The sequence below is a fragment of the Strix aluco genome, chromosome Z, assembly GCF_031877795.1.
Source record: "Strix aluco isolate bStrAlu1 chromosome Z, bStrAlu1.hap1, whole genome shotgun sequence".
In the NCBI taxonomy this organism is placed as follows: domain Eukaryota; kingdom Metazoa; phylum Chordata; class Aves; order Strigiformes; family Strigidae; genus Strix; species Strix aluco.
Window position 1 is genome coordinate 72,106,869 of NC_133971.1, and position 17,837 is coordinate 72,124,705.

The 17,837-nt window shown below is 37.0% G+C and overlaps 1 protein-coding gene across 3 annotated transcripts in view; it reads left to right on the forward strand.

The window, feature by feature from the left end:
• Positions 1-16,339, forward strand: part of KIF27 (kinesin family member 27) — a 31,776-nt gene extending 15,437 nt beyond the window's left edge. The window contains exons 5-19 of one of the 3 annotated variants that reach the window (XM_074812256.1): positions 571-714; positions 3,063-3,269; positions 3,776-3,951; positions 4,313-4,446; positions 4,980-5,135; positions 5,426-5,563; positions 6,137-6,342; positions 7,203-7,400; positions 7,751-7,864; positions 8,892-9,068; positions 9,718-9,933; positions 11,440-11,646; positions 12,446-12,644; positions 13,115-13,279; positions 15,450-16,339. In XM_074812256.1, coding sequence (XP_074668357.1) covers positions 571-714; positions 3,063-3,269; positions 3,776-3,951; positions 4,313-4,446; positions 4,980-5,135; positions 5,426-5,563; positions 6,137-6,342; positions 7,203-7,400; positions 7,751-7,864; positions 8,892-9,068; positions 9,718-9,933; positions 11,440-11,646; positions 12,446-12,644; positions 13,115-13,279; positions 15,450-15,910 — 2,898 coding nt within the window. In that variant the 3' untranslated portion in view covers positions 15,911-16,339. The remainder of the gene's footprint in view (positions 1-570; positions 715-3,062; positions 3,270-3,775; positions 3,952-4,312; positions 4,447-4,979; positions 5,136-5,425; positions 5,564-6,136; positions 6,343-7,202; positions 7,401-7,750; positions 7,865-8,891; positions 9,069-9,717; positions 9,934-11,439; positions 11,647-12,445; positions 12,645-13,114; positions 13,280-15,449) is intronic. The other 2 variants (XM_074812254.1, XM_074812255.1) reach the window with 2 other exon arrangements.
• The last annotated feature ends 1,498 nt before the right edge of the window (positions 16,340-17,837 follow it).

The following is a 17,837-nucleotide window of genomic DNA, read 5'->3' on the forward strand; positions in this document are numbered from 1 at the left end:
ACATGATGCTTCCATACTTTGTATTTGGCTTCTACAGACTTTCTGGAAGATTAACAACATTTGGAATTATCCTTCCATCAATATGGGATTATTTATCCACAAGAACATCTGAAGAAGCATTCTTATGGTTTCTTTAAATCTTTAGACTGTTACCTGAGTTGCAGAATGTGGACAGCTGTCCTTATTTTTTAATTTGAAAAGTGTAGTAGTAATCTTATGGTTGATGCTGAGATCTTGTGGCTACATCTCACAGCACCCTAAAGAGAATAATTGGGTTTAGATATATACTTCAATAAAGTAGCTTTGATTATGGGTACATTATTCCCTTTGGAAAAAAGAAACTTGTTGGAAAAAAATCAGTAGATGAAACAGAAGTGAAGAAATAACTGGTAGAAACCACAGATAACCACTTAGACAATTTTCCATACGTACCTCAAAACTTTGCAGTTCTGATCACATCTTTTAACAACAAATGAGGTTTTGGGGTGTTGTTGGTTTTTTATCCATTTTCCAACTGTAAGAATAAGAATTCCTCCTTTTCCCCACCTGAACTTTTCTTTTATTATCTAGCAGGCCCTAGTTATGGATGAAGAAGTATTTAGCCAGAAGGATCATGAACTGCAGATGCTGCAGAATCAGATAAAGACATTACTACAGGAAAATGAAGAACAACTGGAATCTTTAAAGGAGGCTCAAGAAACACATAGATTACAGGTATTTTTCCTCTGGTACACACTGTACTGAACCATTCTTCCAGTGTATGAATGCATTCATTATTTCAAGACAGGTCCCTCAGGGTTTTTTTGGACATAACTACCTGTCAAGTCTTATGGGCATTTTGTTTGAGTTATTGCTGTATCACTTGATGAATTGAGCTCATCTAGTGGATGAAGCACAATAGTGTGATTCCTGAAATTTGTGTATTAGCCTAGCTGTGCCACAGTCTTCCGGTGTAACATGAGGTGAATCATTCACCCTCTCCATGCTTCCTAAAGCATAACACAGATCCCTCTCCCCACATGTGTATTATTGCTAAGTAGTTTCAGGACAATTAATGAATTAGGATTTGAAAGGCCTTTAAAGATTCTTTAGAATCTAAAAAAATGACTATAAAGATCCTATAGAATGCTTTAATTGAAAGGCTGTATAGAAATGTATCTTGTTACAGCTTTATTAATAATTACTATTACTACTTTTGACTTTATAAGACAGAATTTCATCTTCATTTTCTGAGCATTTACTCTTACAGAAAACTGAATGACATAGTGGAAACACTGCTTGCCTCCTTCCTTTTCTAGATCTTGTGCTTGCTAATGAAATTACGATGGGTAGTAAGTGTGTAACATTTGAAGATCCAGGAGACCACACATAGGATAGTTAATATTATCCTAGCGTTGCCTGTCATGTGGATAATAGATAAATTACTATCTGACTTTTAAAAAGAGAAAAGCATAAGCATGGCTAGCTAGTACTCTTCTCCTTATTCTACTTTTTCTCCTTTTTCCTCTTGTTTGCTGATGGATTGGGGAGAGTCAATGACTGAAAGGTAAGTATATTAGTCATCATCTTTTTCCTCCCTCTGTCACTTTCTTTCTTTTCTGTCACCTCTGGTTAGTTTGATTTTTATTTTTAACCTGTACAGCATAGTGTCAACTTATTATACTGAGATAATGCTTATATAAATTCTGGAGGATACAAGATAGAGGTAATGAACAGAAGCAGTCACAGTGCAGGTAAAAGATCATGATTGTTTCAGTATCAGAGACAGGAAAGAAGCTTGAGAGCTCTCAGGCACCATTTTGGTACTTAATCCACTATACTGCCACTTTTATGTAAAAACGTATAAAATAAGTAGAATAATAAAAAGCTAACACTTCTGTCAAATATTTTAAGTTGTATTCACAGGAATATGTAATTTAGTGATATGTGATAGAATAAGAACTTTAAAAGTAGCAGGTACTAGGTAAATGTTAAATGTTTATACACATAGGTATTTATGTAACAGGTGTGTTGCACTGTGGGATTGTATGTACAAGGGTATCGGGGACAAAGAGATTTAAAAGGCTTAAATAATAGCTTCAAGGTGGATCAGCTGGCCTTTACTGCTTCCAAAATCATAACAAGTATGGTATTCATATATATATTCTATTTGCTATGACACAGGAATATTATGTATTGTATTCCAACAAAATGTCAATTTCCAAGACATTGTCTATGTGTGTTTGGAAGGAACTTGCAGTCTAAGAAAACAAGACATATAGCATCAATAAAAATGTAGTAGTCAAAGTAGGAGAATGCAAAATATATTTCACTGAATACTTTCTGTTGACTATCACCAACTATTCTTCAACATTCCTGTTGTTACTAGACCAGATGTTAAAGGTACTTTGAAATGAATTGAAAGGAATAGAGGGAGTTGGAAATGGATATAATCTTGGCCTTACGGATGAATCAGTTTAGGTAAGATAAGTAGTTTTGAACAATGTGTGGAGACTGCTGTAGGAGAAGCAGTAAGTAAGTTCTCCAGACTAGCACTACCAACAAAGTTGAGGCTGGGTAGAAGAAAAAGTAGCCCATACAAGGGATCCTGGGATCATGTACATATTTATTAATACAAATAATCTTTAAAGTGAAACTGCTCAAAGAGGAAGAGGAAGCCTGTATACGTGTTTAATTACTTAGACTCAGACCATGTGTTTCATTTGAACATTTTTGTTGAATTCCCATTTTATTTCTCCATAAAGCAAGCACAGGCTGATAAGTATGTCATCTACTTCTCGCTAGATGCCTAGATAAGCTAATGTAACTTACCTGGAATAGGTCTTTCTGGACAAAAATGTGTCTAAAATTTATTGAGGTTGGGGTGTGTGTGTTAGATTGATGATATGTCATAGAATTTTCGGTTTGTTGCAGAATTTCCCTGTACACAGCAAAAGAATTTTGGGTCAGTGAGTGATTTGCAAGATTCTTGACCATTTTAAGGAATTTAGAAATGGTGTATATGATACAGAGCTCATGATCAACAACAGTTTTGCTTTGTTTTTTTTTTTTTTCCCCATGAGAATGAGAAAATGGTGGAACAGCAAATGCTTATTGGTCAGCTAAAAGAAAAATTAGAGAAGTTTACAGATGTGAAAACTTTGGACTTTTCAAATACTTGTGGAGATGGGCCATCTGTTCTGGCATCAGCAAGGAGGCCGTACAGTGTCCCACTCACAAAGAGTCTGCTACACTCCCTTCATCCACCTTCAGGGACAGAGACCCGAAAGGTAAGGTTTATCCAAATGTTAAATTTTTCTTTCTTTACTTGACGTGACAAATTATGGTGTCTTTCTCAGATGCTGTTTACCTTCTCATTGAAGACTCTGAAAAATTACTTTTTAATGTCTTGCAACATATGCTATGCCACAATTGTCCAAAATGTTCAGGCTTAAAATCAGCACTTACAAGTGCTGGTGTTTTCCTGGGGTTTCTGAGGGTTCAAATATGAATCATTATCAAAAATGAATGATTATTCTTACCAATATATTGAATACGTTGCATAATGACTTATTAACAGTGCCTTCTTTCACATTAGGAATAAGTGCTCCAAGTTCTTGAAAAACCTTTTGTTACAAAGGTATTCAGAGTTATTATAGAAAACCTCTGTAATTTTGCTTAAAAGCCCAGGTGATGACAGACTTTCAAATTGAAATATTTTAAAAATATCAGTGAAGAATTGCTAAATAGTTGCAAGTGTTTTTAACCATCACGTTTTTTGTGTGCTTTTTGACAGCTGTATACCAGCCCCCCTGCCTTCTGCTTGGCTCGGGTAATGGCAAAATTCCGTGCTCGCAGCCAGATGATACTGAGCAACATAGAAGATCAGGATAAAGTCCTTCACTGCCACCTCTCTGATCAGAGTGATGAAGAGGAGGAAAATACAGGCAGCAAAAAGAAAACCTCTTTTAAGTAATTTTTTGTTATTCTTTAATTTTTGTTACAGACAAATGTATAGCAAAGGTAGTATTACTGTCTAATCCTGGCATAATATGAGACTGTTTATAATGTTACTTACAATTAACATATGGGACCAACTGGGCATAGACAAAGGTTTTTGATTTAATAAAGATTGCATAATCGTTGTTTTGGGGCCAGAATCTACCATGAAGATCAGGGCGGGTAGTGACGTGGAGAGTAGATGGGAAAGAAGGTACAAATGCTTATGTGAGTTTGGGATTCTTCTCTGTTAAGATCATGTACTTTTCATGAAGCTTAAAGGAAAAAAAACCCTGTGTGTTTGTAATGTAGCATGTTATTCATTCTTCCTTAGGCATTCCATAAACCTAACATGGACACGGAAACAGGCTTCTCTGTGCTTTCTTCCTGATCTAAGTGACATGAAGTGTCAAGTACACGAGTCTGGTTTATCCAACAAATCTGTACTACAAACCGACACAGCCACAGGTAATATGGAAGTCATGAGAGAAAACCTTACCACAGTGTCAGAATATGCAAGAGTGTCTTTAGCACATGTAATTATTTTTCCCAGCCAAATATGTGTATTTGACAAAAATATTTTTTTTGGTTATAGTTCAACTTAGGCTTTTGAGATTCTCTTCTTCTTCCCCTTTCTGAAACTGATGTCCATGATCTTAATGTTTAAATAATACTTACTAGCCAGAAAGCAGTTCACACATCAAACAGCTGTTTAGATATAAATCCTGAGGACTGCTTCAGTAAAAGAAAACAGATGCTATTATCTTATCAGAGAGGCACTGAAATGATTTCAGGAATATTTTCCCTCCCACTTAGGGTCTTGAAATGCTAGTGCCTACCATCTTTTCCTGTTTAGACACACGGCAGGGAAAAGACTCTCTGTGCTATTCTATCCTTTTGATTCTTTTGCTTCATGTGGAAGAAATCCACACATACAATGTTCCAGAGCACTATCTTTTGGATAGATTTTTGATCTCCATATTGCTTTGTTTTCTTTCAAGGTGAAGAGATTGACAGCCTCCAGAAAAGTCATGTTTTTAACATGCAGAAGTTAAAGAATTCAGAGTTGAGACTCACTGAGGCCGAGCAAAAAATGAGAGAACTTGCACTTAATATCAAAATGAAAGAGGAACTTATTAAGGAATTAGTAAGAACAGGTAACTGGCTACTGTAGGGAAAATTAGAATGAAGAAGTTTAGAAACAAAAGGGACAAAACTTCTGAAGCCCTGCATGTCTTAGTTTTTATGTAATTATCTTATGCAAGAATACTTCTAATTTAAAGATTAATAACTTTCACTAATTACTTGCCATGACTGCAATGAAGGCTGTAAATTTTGATTACAGCCTACTCTGCTATCATACACAGATGTGTTTGTTAAATATTTTTTATGCTTTGCTGATTATTGCTTTTACCCACCAATAGTGTAATTTTTCATGTATATTCAGTGCTACTGATCCCTTCACGGACATGCATTTGTCACATGGTGTCTGGGATAGGAGAGAAGATACATCACTGTGCTAGGAATGTAAGAATTCCCAGCACTGCAGTAGAGAAGCAGGAGTCAGAAGTGGGTGAGGGAAAAGGTCAGTGTCCCTATTAGCCTACATCCCTTACACAGCTGTCCTGGTATATATATGCCTGCCAGAAACTAGCCTTATGATGACAGTAAGGATCTCTTTGCTCAGCCCCTTCCATCACACTCTTCTCCTGTGTATACCTTCTCTTGAGATTGTCTTTTGGCACTGAGAAAGATTCTGTACCCCCAAAAATATTACTTTGGGAAAGATCACCCAAATAGGGCTAGTTAGAGAGTGGAAACGCCATCCAAAGTTGTCTACTATTTATTAAGCTGAAAGTTGAGTAACAAATAAATGTCATATTCTTCTGGAAAAAGCAAAATTTGTGAAATACAGGAGAGCCATTTTGGCAAAAACTGCAGTAGGCAGCAGAATTTAACTGGTTTTGATGCTCAGATAGCACTTTATTTGGTGACATCACATGACTCATGAAGAATTCAGGTTTAAGACTTCTTTATTTCAGAGTTAGAAAGGAACTGTATGTTCCTTTAGGGTTGGAAAATGTTTCAACTACAGAATTATTACATTCCAACTGATTATCCTGCTGTTTTTAAACTACTTGGCTATGGTGTCTTTAAGGTAAGGATGCTCAGTCTGTAAGCAGGCAGTATTCTTTGAAGATAACTAAACTGGAGCAAGAATCTGAGCAGGCCAAAATGGAACTGGCTGAAACACAAAAGCGGCTTCAGGAGCTGGAGACTAAGGAGCTGAGAGACATTCCTGACAAAGCCAAGTTACAAAAAGAGTTCAGGAAGAAGATGGATGCAGCTAACCTGAAAGTGCAGGTATTTCTGATCTGACCATTAAGATTTTCAAATCTCTGTCTCACTACCAACTTTGAACTCTGCTTGTAAAACTCACACCAGTTTCACACATTGGAAGCTGATTAGATTGAAGTAGCTGATGAGAAATTTAATCCTACTCTACTCAGAATTCTATTAAACATATATGTGGTTACATACATACAGTATTTTCTTGGTAGGTAAGAAACCAAGAAAGAGGTGGTTGATATGAGATGCTCATACACCATTGTATGTAGTATAAAAGAACCTACACAAGAAGACTATTACAAATTTATTACCTGCCATAAATAAAATGGATGTTTTATGAAAATACTATATAAATTCTATCTCTAAGCAAATCACTGTGATGATTTGCAAGACCAGGCCCAATACAGTCACATTTGTTTGGTACTGACCCTATGCTTTTAAGTTCTGCCATAACTAAGTTTAAATTCTCTACAGGGCCAGTTTAGGTGCTCTGTGCTTCTCAGTCCTGGAATGGTGGATCAGACAAGCCCCATACAGAAAGAGGTAGTTGGTTTATTGACTTGAGCTCAGGACCAGCATTGTGGCACTGTTATGTCTCTGCACATTTTCCAGAGCTGTGATTTCTGTTAGATTTTACTACTTTCATTGAATTGCCAGGCATGAGCTCTATCTTTACCTTTTCATGTTGCTTGAGATTAATTCTGTCTGTACCAACTTTACCAGATAGCTCAGAAACCACAGAAATAATGAGTGATTGTTTGGGCAGAAGTTAGTAAGTCTTGCTGACTCTTAAGAATTCAGTGAAATAAAGAATGAAGTTGAGTCATGTTTTAAGTTTTCCTGCTATTAAGCTGAAATTTGCCCTGAACATTCAGGCCTTACAAAAGAAGCAGCAAGACACTAAGAATCTGGCTTCATTATCTAACCAAAATGAGAGACAAGCAACAGAACTTGAGCAGAATGTGGCTCAGATGAAGCACCGGCAGACTCAGCTGCAGAAGAGACTGTGTGAGGAGAGTGAAAAAAAGAAGCAACTAGAAGCAGAGATTCAGCGGGACCAGCAACAAATAAAAGTAGGATTCTTCCTGTTTCTTTATGACAAAGAATGAGATGAGCCAGTTTGCCTTTGCTTCCCCAAAGACTATAAACTATACTGCCAGACTTTCCATAGTTTTAAGGAATGACTTTCTTGACCAATGCACTGAATAATTGTCTATAAACATTTTCACAGAAATCATCAGTTTGACTTTCTCTTCAGCTTTTTTTTTTTTAATTATATGCTGTCTAGCTTTGAATTGCAAATTTACATGTAAATTTAGGGTCAGTATTTCAGATTATATACTTGTGTGGACTCCGACATTAAATGCATTTTAAAAACAGACTGACTGAGGTAAGAAGAATGGGACTTCTTGTTTGTTTATAGGAACTTCAACTAAAGATGGAGCAACAACAGAAGATCCTTAAACTTAAGGATAAAGAGATTGCTGCATTTAAAAAGAAGAAAAATAACTCAGTGGGAACTTCACAGAAGCTACAGGTAGCTAATGCATTCTGAATCTGTGTGGGCCCTGAAAAAAAAATTCTTTCTTCATCCGTAGTCATCTTTGTAAAGTGTTTGGAAGAAGAGTTTTGTCTTCTTTTTTGCTGTAGCAAAAATTGGGAGTATAGTCTAGCAGCTCTTGTACTGTTTTTGAGTGAAGGAAAGGAGAGGCTTTACTGTCTTTTCTTTCTATGATTTGTCGAAGATGCTGATTCAGAGACCTGAGAATTCAATATGTTTGGTTGACTGGTAGGTTTGAGGGTGATCCCGATGAGCTCTGTTATAAATGTTCCATGGTTTTTTTGGGTTTGTTTTCTCCTTTGACATAAATGACAGAGATCTGTGGTTTTGGTTGTTCCTAACAGAGTTAGAAAAGTAGGTATCCTATGCAGCAGTGCCACATACATTATTTCAGATGTGGACATTGAAACATGAGAGTTTCATGAGTTAGCCAAAGTCTTTAAAGGTAAAAAGAAATTTTAAAGTTAAATAAAGGCAACTTTTTAGACTTACTCAGAATATATCCACTGATAAACTGTGGCTTCAGAATAAATTTATAATGGGCTGGATGCTGGCAGGATCAGAGCTCTCGTTTACTGTCTTTCAACATCATAATTTCTTGTCAATGTTTTTCCACAAATAGTTGGTCTAGGGCAGCTATAATGCATTGAGGATGGGCTAGCTGAATTCTTGTGGTACCTTCCAAACCTAGTTGCTGTGATTCTATAGAAGACATCTATTTACATAACTGTTCTTGGAAAAAGAATACATTTCATTAGAGGCATCTGATACAAATTAATTTATGCAAGATGTAGCAATATAACAATTCTGAGCCCCTTTTTAAGTCAGTCCAATTTCAGTATTATTCTGAGTCAAGATTTTGTTGCAGAATTAATGTTAACATTAGAAATGTCAATTTCTTCTACATTTTTATCAGTTATTCTAAAAAAGGAAAAACATAATAATAAAATTCTCACCCCAAAAGTCCTGGTTAATGCTCTCTGGATCTCTATTTAAACTTTAGAAATTAGAAGAGCAAAAGAAATGGCTGGATGAAGAAATGGAAAGAATTCTCCAACAGCACCAACAGTTAGCAGAACTAGAAGAAGATTTAAAGAAAAGGGAAGCTATTGTAGCCAAAAAAGAAGCATTATTGCAAGAGAAGAGCCACCTGGAAATCAAGAAACTGAGATCTAGCCAGGTGATTTAAGAAAAACCACAAAACTCACCACAGTTAAGAGTGCTGACTGAAAGATGGTGATGGTTTTGGGCGGGGGGGGGGGCGGGCAGGCGGCGCAGATTGGTAGCAGAAGATGCTCAAGCCATGTGACCTGCGTCTCTACCAGTGCCATGAAGTTATTGTGTGGCTTGGGCAAATCAACATTTAACATATGAATAACACAGAATAATTTTTATTCACTTTTTCTGCCCAAAATTCCAACAACAAAACAAAACAATCTGAACTATGGAGTTCTGTTATTGCAGAGCATTAAATAATATGACATCTAAAAATTACTCGGTCCTTTTGCAAACTAGAGAACATGACAGGGAAACATTTTGCATTATTTATTTTTCAGTAGCAAAAGTGAACAGAAATTTAAGTATCATTGTCACTTATAATGACTAGTCCCTTTAATTTTTAGCGTGTAGAAAACTGCACATTGAGTGTTTTTGTTTTCTTTCATCTTTTGAGTAAATAGTAGATTTTAGGGTAGCTGTCTACTCAAAATAGAGGTCCTGTTGTAAGAAGCAGACAAGTCTTTCACTGCAGAATATGAGTCTCACCTACATTTTTCTTACTGGAAGGAGTATCTCAGTTTTTTATCTATGGTTGCTGTGGGTTTTTTTAGGCTTTAAACAAAGATAGTATGAAATTGTCTACTCGCTTAAGTATGCTGGATCAGGAACTGTGTGATAAAGGTATGCAGCTTCAGGGCAGCAGCACTGAAGATAAAACAGACATTCTGGAAAAAATTCAGGCTCTCCAGATGGAAAGGGATCAGCTGCTCAGAAGAAGAAATAGCGTGGATGAGAAACTGAAAGATGGTAAAGTGTTGTCAACTGAAGTAAGTAAGCACCTTTGAGATAAATATAAGTTTTAGGTAGTGTTGTATAATAAAGTGTTCCAACCTGAAATGTTAGATAAGCTAAATATTAGGTAAGCTAAAACCAAGGAACGGAGGTTGGGTACTTTTGTAAATAGCAAAGTTAAAATACTGCTATGATAGCACTAGTTACTTATCAGTGAATAAAGTTTATGTTCAGAGGGACTTAATTCAGTTAGTGCCTTGACAAACTCCACTGGCCTGAGGATCATATAAACAGAAATAAGGGATCTAGAAGTTCATCAGTTTATCATAGGCAGATATTTTAATGTCAGGACACAGAACAAGACTTGCATAGTGATGGCCCTTGATTTTTTTATAGGATTTTGTGAAAAAGCAAACTTCACCTGAAGGCCTCCATATTTTTACAGCAAAAATAGGTCATATTACCTGGGTGGTCCACACTTGAGTTGAAGACATAATAAACTCATATAAAATGTACAGATTATTTTTAGGTCTTGAGAGGCAGTATGGGTATGTAGCTGAGGTAATAATGTGCCAGAAACAATCCTACTTGCCTCACTACTCAAAATCTTCTGCAGTGCTTCAGGTCATGCATTTCTGCCACTTTCCTACACAAGTTTTTGTCACCAAACTTCTTGATGTCCTGATTTATTCATTAATCCAACAGAAAACTTAGCACAACCAAAAAAATAATAGCAGAAGTCAAAGTGGGGAGGATGAGGGAAGAATAAAAAGGGAAACATGACTTTAGTTTTTGTGATGAACCATTTGATAGACCTCTGTGTGAGATATGTTTGTCTGATTCATGCCCACGTGAGTGATAAAATGTAATTCTCTTATGTATGGAACTCCTAAATGCTTTTGTACTTTTTTTAGGAAATAAGATGTTATGCACATAGTTCTTGTTGTTAGGATCAATTGTTGTTAGAGGGGAGTTTAAATGGCCTCCATCATCAAACCAGGTAGTGTCATGTCCAGACTTGTTCAGACTATGACTGCGAATACACCTGTGCTGAGTCATCCTCCATGCTGAGTCATTCCCCCCCTCTATGATGGAAACCCGAGAAAAGCCCCCGAAACTTGTTTACAACTTCGCAGACCCCTCAGGGAGCACACCCATCCTCATGAATATGTATAAGGACTACACTATAAAAAGACTCGGTTTTGTTATGTAAGGTGTGTGTCTTGGTGGAGCAGAGACTCCCGGCACACCCAGCACTGTTTGCTTGTCTCTATTCAAACAATAAATTTGGAGTTGGGTTTTAAAATCTTAATAAGTCTGAACTCATTTATAACATCTGTAGCATGGAAGGGGTACTATGGCAGAAAAAGACAAGTGTTCTAGATTTGTACTCTACCTCTTATTTTTCCATTTTCTGTACTACTACTAGTTTGTCTTCCCCTATAGTTTCACTCTTGAGAATGCAGTTGAAGATGTCTTATGTATAGAACGGTTAATTCTACACTTTTTTTTAAAGATCTCACTTATGTGTTTCTCTGTAGGAAGAACATGTCCTTTTCCAGCTGGAAGAAGGAATTGAAGCCCTGGAGGCTGCTATTGATTACAAGAATGAAAGTATTCAGAATCGCCAGCACTTGCTTAGGTCATCTTCTCAGATTCTTTCACAGAGTGAGACTAATGTAATAGGAAAACTAGTTTCTCTGTCTGCTGCTGAGCTCAGAGCTATTCTTTTCAAATATTTCAACAAGGTTTGTTTTGGCTAGTGAATAATATTTTATCCTATTTTCTGTTACTATTCTAAATAATGAAATGGTGTCAAGAAATAAACATAAATTTAACAAACTTTTGGTGAAAATCTCTTCGGGTTACATAGATCTACTAATTCAGATATTTTTAATGTTTACATTAAGCTAAATAGCATATTTGTGTCTTAATTTTGTATATCTTGGTTTGAGGTCATTAGCTTAAAAGGTGCTGCAAATCTGGAAATTTCCTTGCTCCCTTCCAGACCTCTATGGTGCTAACTTTTGGAGTAGCAACATATTTAAACAGTAGTGTCATATTGAAATTCTTCCCAACTGCAGGCTTCATAAAGCTCAGGCTAGTATTCCTATTTTTTTTCTAAATCTGGACACTGCCTGCAGTGTGTACAACCACATGTTGAAGAATCATTCTGACATCTGGAAACATAAAAATGAAATGCATTAGGATATGGTGGGTGTTTGTGACCTTGGATGAACCCTGGGTGATTTTGTGAACAGGTTGTCTGTGGGATGCATGTTGGAAGCTTTCGAGAATCAGGAGAACACTGTTGTTTCAGTTTAGATTCTGTACAGGGTATTTAAAAAATCCACTAGTCCATTTGATCAAAATGTACAGAGCTCATTTCTGAAGTGTGAATTTGGAGCAGTGGGCAAGTCTGTTTCCAATACAAACTCATGGCCTGTAGAGACCATTGCTTTTGTATGCTTTAATCTATTAAGCAGAAGGGTAAAAGCTTTTATTAAAAGGGTTTGATAAATCAAAAGAAGTGTATTTCTTTCTTAGATGGTTGGCCTACGAGAGTCTGAACGTAAATTACAACTGCAGATTGAAGAACAGGAAATGAAGGTCATAGACCAGGAAAACATGATACGTGAATTAGAATCTGCACTTGAACACATGAAGTTGCAGTGTGACAGGCAGCTGACCCTACAACACAAAGAACATGAGAAAAAACTACAGTTAATACTGCATCATTTCAGAGGTATTTGTTTCTTGGGGGGGGATTGTACAGCAAGTAGTATCTTCAGTCACTACTGAGAAATAACTATATTCCAACTGAAAAAAAAAAAAGAATAAGGTTCAGAGATATGTTTTGGCTGTCACTAATTCTGATGTTGTGTAGGATGCTGAGGAACAGACACTTGGTGTCTGTATGAACGGAAAACTGAATATTTTTTTAAAGCAGTATCAGAATTATTGTATTTTCATATTGAAGTTGCTGATACTGGGAAGTTGAAAGATACCAGTCCTACTGATCTTGATCTTCTGAATATTCCTATTAAAACTGACAAGCAGGGTTGGCATGGCCTTTTCGATCGTGTGTCATACTAGATAAAGTGTACACACTGCAGGCAAAGCGTCAGCAAGATACAAGGCATATTCTGTCTAGTTGGGCATCTTGATTTTCCACACAGTGATACTTGGTTCTTAAACTAGTTTTACTTGTCCTAGAACAAGATAGTGAAGGCATTGCAGAAACCTTGAAAGGATATGAAGTAAAAGTCCAGCAACTGGAAAAAGACTTATTTTTCTATAAGAAAACCAGCCGAGAGCTGAAGAAGAAAGTGAAAGGCCTCTTTGGAGAGTCATCCCATCAATTATTGGCATCCACTAAATGTAAGTATATTACCTTAAAATATTTATGCAATTGTCCATAAACCATTGGAAGGGTGGTGAACACACAGAAGTGTATCAGATAGACATAAAAATCATAATTTTACTGATCTAACTGCTCTCCAGGAATATATTACACCTCTCCTCCAGTTTCAAAGGAGGGACAACGTTGGTTTGTAGCTGTAGCAGTGGTATACCAATGGTTTAAATTCTTGTTCTGTTTTCTCTGGAGTCTAACATAATTTCAGCATCTACAACCTCAAACTGTTGTTTGAGGAATTTTACTATCTGAAAGGGTCTGAATCACATTGTAACTAACAGCTCTGTCATATGCTATGCTTTTAGATAGGCTGCTCCCAGCACTTGATTTCACAGAAGTTACTTACTGGGAGATTGTCAGTGAAGAATTTCATAGTTTCAGTTACTAACTTACTTTAGCTACTTACTTACTAAGGCTAAAAGAGAGGATTTATACACTTGTAGGAAAAAAAAAAAAAAAAAAAGCTTTCTAGCGTGATTCTGTGCTTTGACACACAAAAAAACCAAAAAACAAAAAAAAACCAAAAGCAAACCAACAACCAACTGCTCCTGTAAGTTTTTAATTGTTCCATGTTCTACGTGCTAGAATCCAGACCTACAACAAAGCCATTAAGGTGGAGGAGAAAAAAATCATTCCATTTCTGTCACTATTCTGGTTGTCTCGCACCTCTCGATGCCACCACCAATATCTCATATGCGCAATACAGCCTTCTTGGCCCTGTGTTTCTGCTTAAGGCTCAGCATGGCTGGTTCTTCCTCCTGATGGTTGCTTCTGTTTCTTTCCACTCGGGCAGTGCGATGCCTTCCTAACACATAGATGCTGATCCCATACCTGCTGCTCCCAGAGTGAATTAAGGCTCAGCCGTTGCCCTCTAGGCAGGATGATGAGCCAACACATTCATTACTATGAAGCACACTGTCAAACTGTAAACATGAATATACCAGAGGTTAGATTATAAATGAGCATGGGAAAGGCTATTCTCTGTCTAGTATACAAAGAAGCATGTATTTCAGGACATGTATGCGTGTGGGGAAACACCCATCCTAGCCAAATTGTAGCAAGGAGAGGAGGGAGAAGGTCCTTGTGAATATCCGACTTTTTCAAATACATATGTTCATAAGTTTTATAAGAAATATTCTATATTTAGTTATTTTTATTTTGAATACATTTTGAGGCATGCTGCCATGCAGTGTCATAAAAACACTTTATAATTTGTTGCTGAACTTTAAAAATAACACCCTTGCTGTGGTTTAACCCCAGCCAACAGCTAAGCACCACGCCGCTGCTTGCTCACTCCTCACCGCTCTCAGTGGGACGGGGAGTAGAATTGGAAAAAAGAAGTAAAACTCACGCATTGAGATAAGAACGTTTTAGTAACTAAAATAAAATAATAATAAAAAATATATAATAATGATTGTAATGAAAAGGAATATAATAAAAAGAGAGTGAGAAATAAAACCCAAGATAAGACAAGTGATGCACAGCGCAATTGCTCACCACCAGCTGACTGATGCCTGAGCAGTGATCCCTCCCCTGCCAACTCCCCCAGTTTCTATACGGAGCATGACATCCTATGGTATAGAATATCCCTTTGGCTAGTTCGGGCCAGCTGTCCTGGCCATGCTCCCTCCCAGCTTCTTGTGCACCTCCTCGCTGTCAGAGCATAGGGTACAGAAAAATCCCTAATTTAGGATTAAGTGCTATTTAGCAACAACTAAAACATCAGTGTGTTAACATTATTCTCACACTAAATCCAAAACACAGCACTGTACCAGCTACTAGGAATAAAATTAACTTTATCCCAGCCCAAACCAGGACAGCCCTATGTGTACGTTACAGTCAAATGTGCAGAATGTGGTTTATATGTTGTGCTAGAGTAATTGTTGACTGGTTTTCAATATATGAATAATTTCATATTTGACTATCATGGTTCAGTTGTTTTAAGACTGCCTACTAGGATACAAGTTAGAATGGTGAGGCTTGCACTACCAGGATGTTGTCAGAGGAAAGTAACAGCTAGTACCTCTGATATTTTTGTAGGTGACAAACTTTTTAACAGAAAGGACAAAATGTGAGATGCTGTTAATTTTTTGTAACTTTTATCTATTTATCTCCTGATAAATATCACTTTAGATAACAGTGCTGGTGACAAGGCATCTTGTCAAGACGAAGCAGAAGTTGCTTCTGAAGAATTCAAGTTGACACTTAAGCCTGAAACCAACAGTCGACCAGGGAAAATAAAAGAAACAGAAAGAACAAGTATCTTAAGAGCACAGCAGAGTTCATACAAGCTTGGAGATGTTTCAGAATTTGGGTGCAACAAAGAATGTTTATTGAGCATTGGTGATGACAAAACAGGAACAGATGAAGCCCAGCCTTCAAAATCTCATCCTCAGCTACCTTCCATCATCCAGAGAAGGGAGACCGTAACACAGTTTCAAGGAGTAACGCCAGTGAAACTATCTCGCCGAGAGCTACGTCATATTCCTCCCTCTGAATTATCTTTGAGACGCTCAGACCTTGGAACTGGTGTCAGTTTTATTGCTCCAGATTCCATCGAAATGGACAAAAAGTCTAGTGTCACTAAGACATAGTTACTCTTCACTGCATTTTTAGTAGCTGTTGCTACTGAGGAAACTGTATTAGATTTTTTTTGTTCATGGTCTTGTTAAGTATCAACCATGGATAAATGAGTAAGTGTTCTTTAGTTCTTATTGCTCCCCATCAAGTTGTTAGGTGTCACGCTGACCATTGCAGACTGCAAAATACTTCATTCTAATCAGATAGATAAACCACTTAACATGTCAAATGATTTTATCTTTCACAGTTATACCTAATTATTACCTATTGTTCTGCTGATTGTGAGATAAGGATTGGGATCTTTCTTGATTGTTTTTGGATTGGGCTTGATTGTTTTACTGTCATGGAAGTACTGAGCCTTAACTAATGTTAAGTTTAATGTTAGTGTATGAATCGTTCACTTAATATATCTAGTCAAAAAGCAATAAACAGAAACAAGTAAATACAGTTTCAAATGTGTACTTATTTACCACATCTCTATATTAAGGAATTGTTGAAGGCATTTAAGATACTACTGTGCATTATCATACACCTCATACTACTCTACAAAGAAACATAAATTCCTCTTCTTTCGAAGTCTCCACAAATTAAAGACCTGATCTTTATGGATGCAAAATAAGCAAGGGAAAATGTGGGAAAGTACAACTCAATCACTCGTAGATGTCAGCTGGTGCTCTGCAGGTTTCTGTAGCTGTGTCACTCCAGATTAAGTAGTCATTCAAACATTAGATTCTGAATGGAACAAATACCCATTTCAAGACATAACTACACTGTCACCTAATGCTAAGGTAGACAAATACATCAGATACGTTTGTGATCTTCGGACCAGTGGAAGAACTGTTGACCATGAGAGGGACCTAACATAAGCAAAGCAGTGAGAAAGGCCAGCAAGGCAGTCATATAGGGAAAAGTAAACAGTGAATTATCTTCTTGTTTGTGTTACTTTGATAAAGCTAACAAATAAAATGGTTTTATCTCTCAGACAATATGTAGCTCCTCTTATTTCTGCTAATTAAAACCATGACTTTATCTGATAGGGTTTTATTCACCGGCATTTAGGGCCTCCACTGACATTTAGCTGATGTGCAATACCGGCATAAAAACGGAACTCATCTGCAGTGATCCACCCTGCTATTATTTCACTTATTAACCACTGTTTCTGCTGCTATGTCCTGCTAAAGCTCACTACAGAAAAAGCCATGCATATAATCTGTTCTGTTGTCTAGCTAGTAACTGTGAATATAAACTATCTTATGACCTGAATTCTCCATGATGATTATCTGAATACTGTGATGGCTGCATTTCTAGAGTAGACTCTTGCCCTTTCCAGTGGTGACTCTGTGTTTAGTACTGCACATTAACAGTGCAGTTACCTCATGCAAGTAGTTTGCAGAAGTTCTCTCATTTGTCTACATATTAGTTGCACCACCTCTGAGAAGCATATCTGGCTTTTGGTATGTTAATAGAAGTTTTACTCCATCTAGACCTAAACAAAGTTTTGTTCTTTGTAACTTAAAGGTGAGATTTAACAGGTATTGGAATGCCACACTCTCTGAGAGAGTGTGAGTGTGCAGGTTCCAGCTTGAATGCATGCTTATTGCACGGCCAATAAATACCATGTTAGTTCCGACTTTCAGAATCAGTATGCTGATGAAGCAGGTTATTCAATGCAGGGTTTCCAAAGAATCGGAGACTATTTTTAAGAAAAGCTGTTAACATGGCATCACTTCCAACAAATACACGTTTCATGCATTTCTAACATTATGTAATTTTTACTTATCAGCGAACACTAAACACAGCGCAGCAAACTTTGTTACACTGCGAACAGCGGTCTCATTGACCTGGGTTATTTACACTGTGATCCATAATCGTCCAGCACGTGCATAGCGCACCAGCTCAAAGACGCAACGCGAAGGGACAAACGGTTTTTTTTCTAGACAG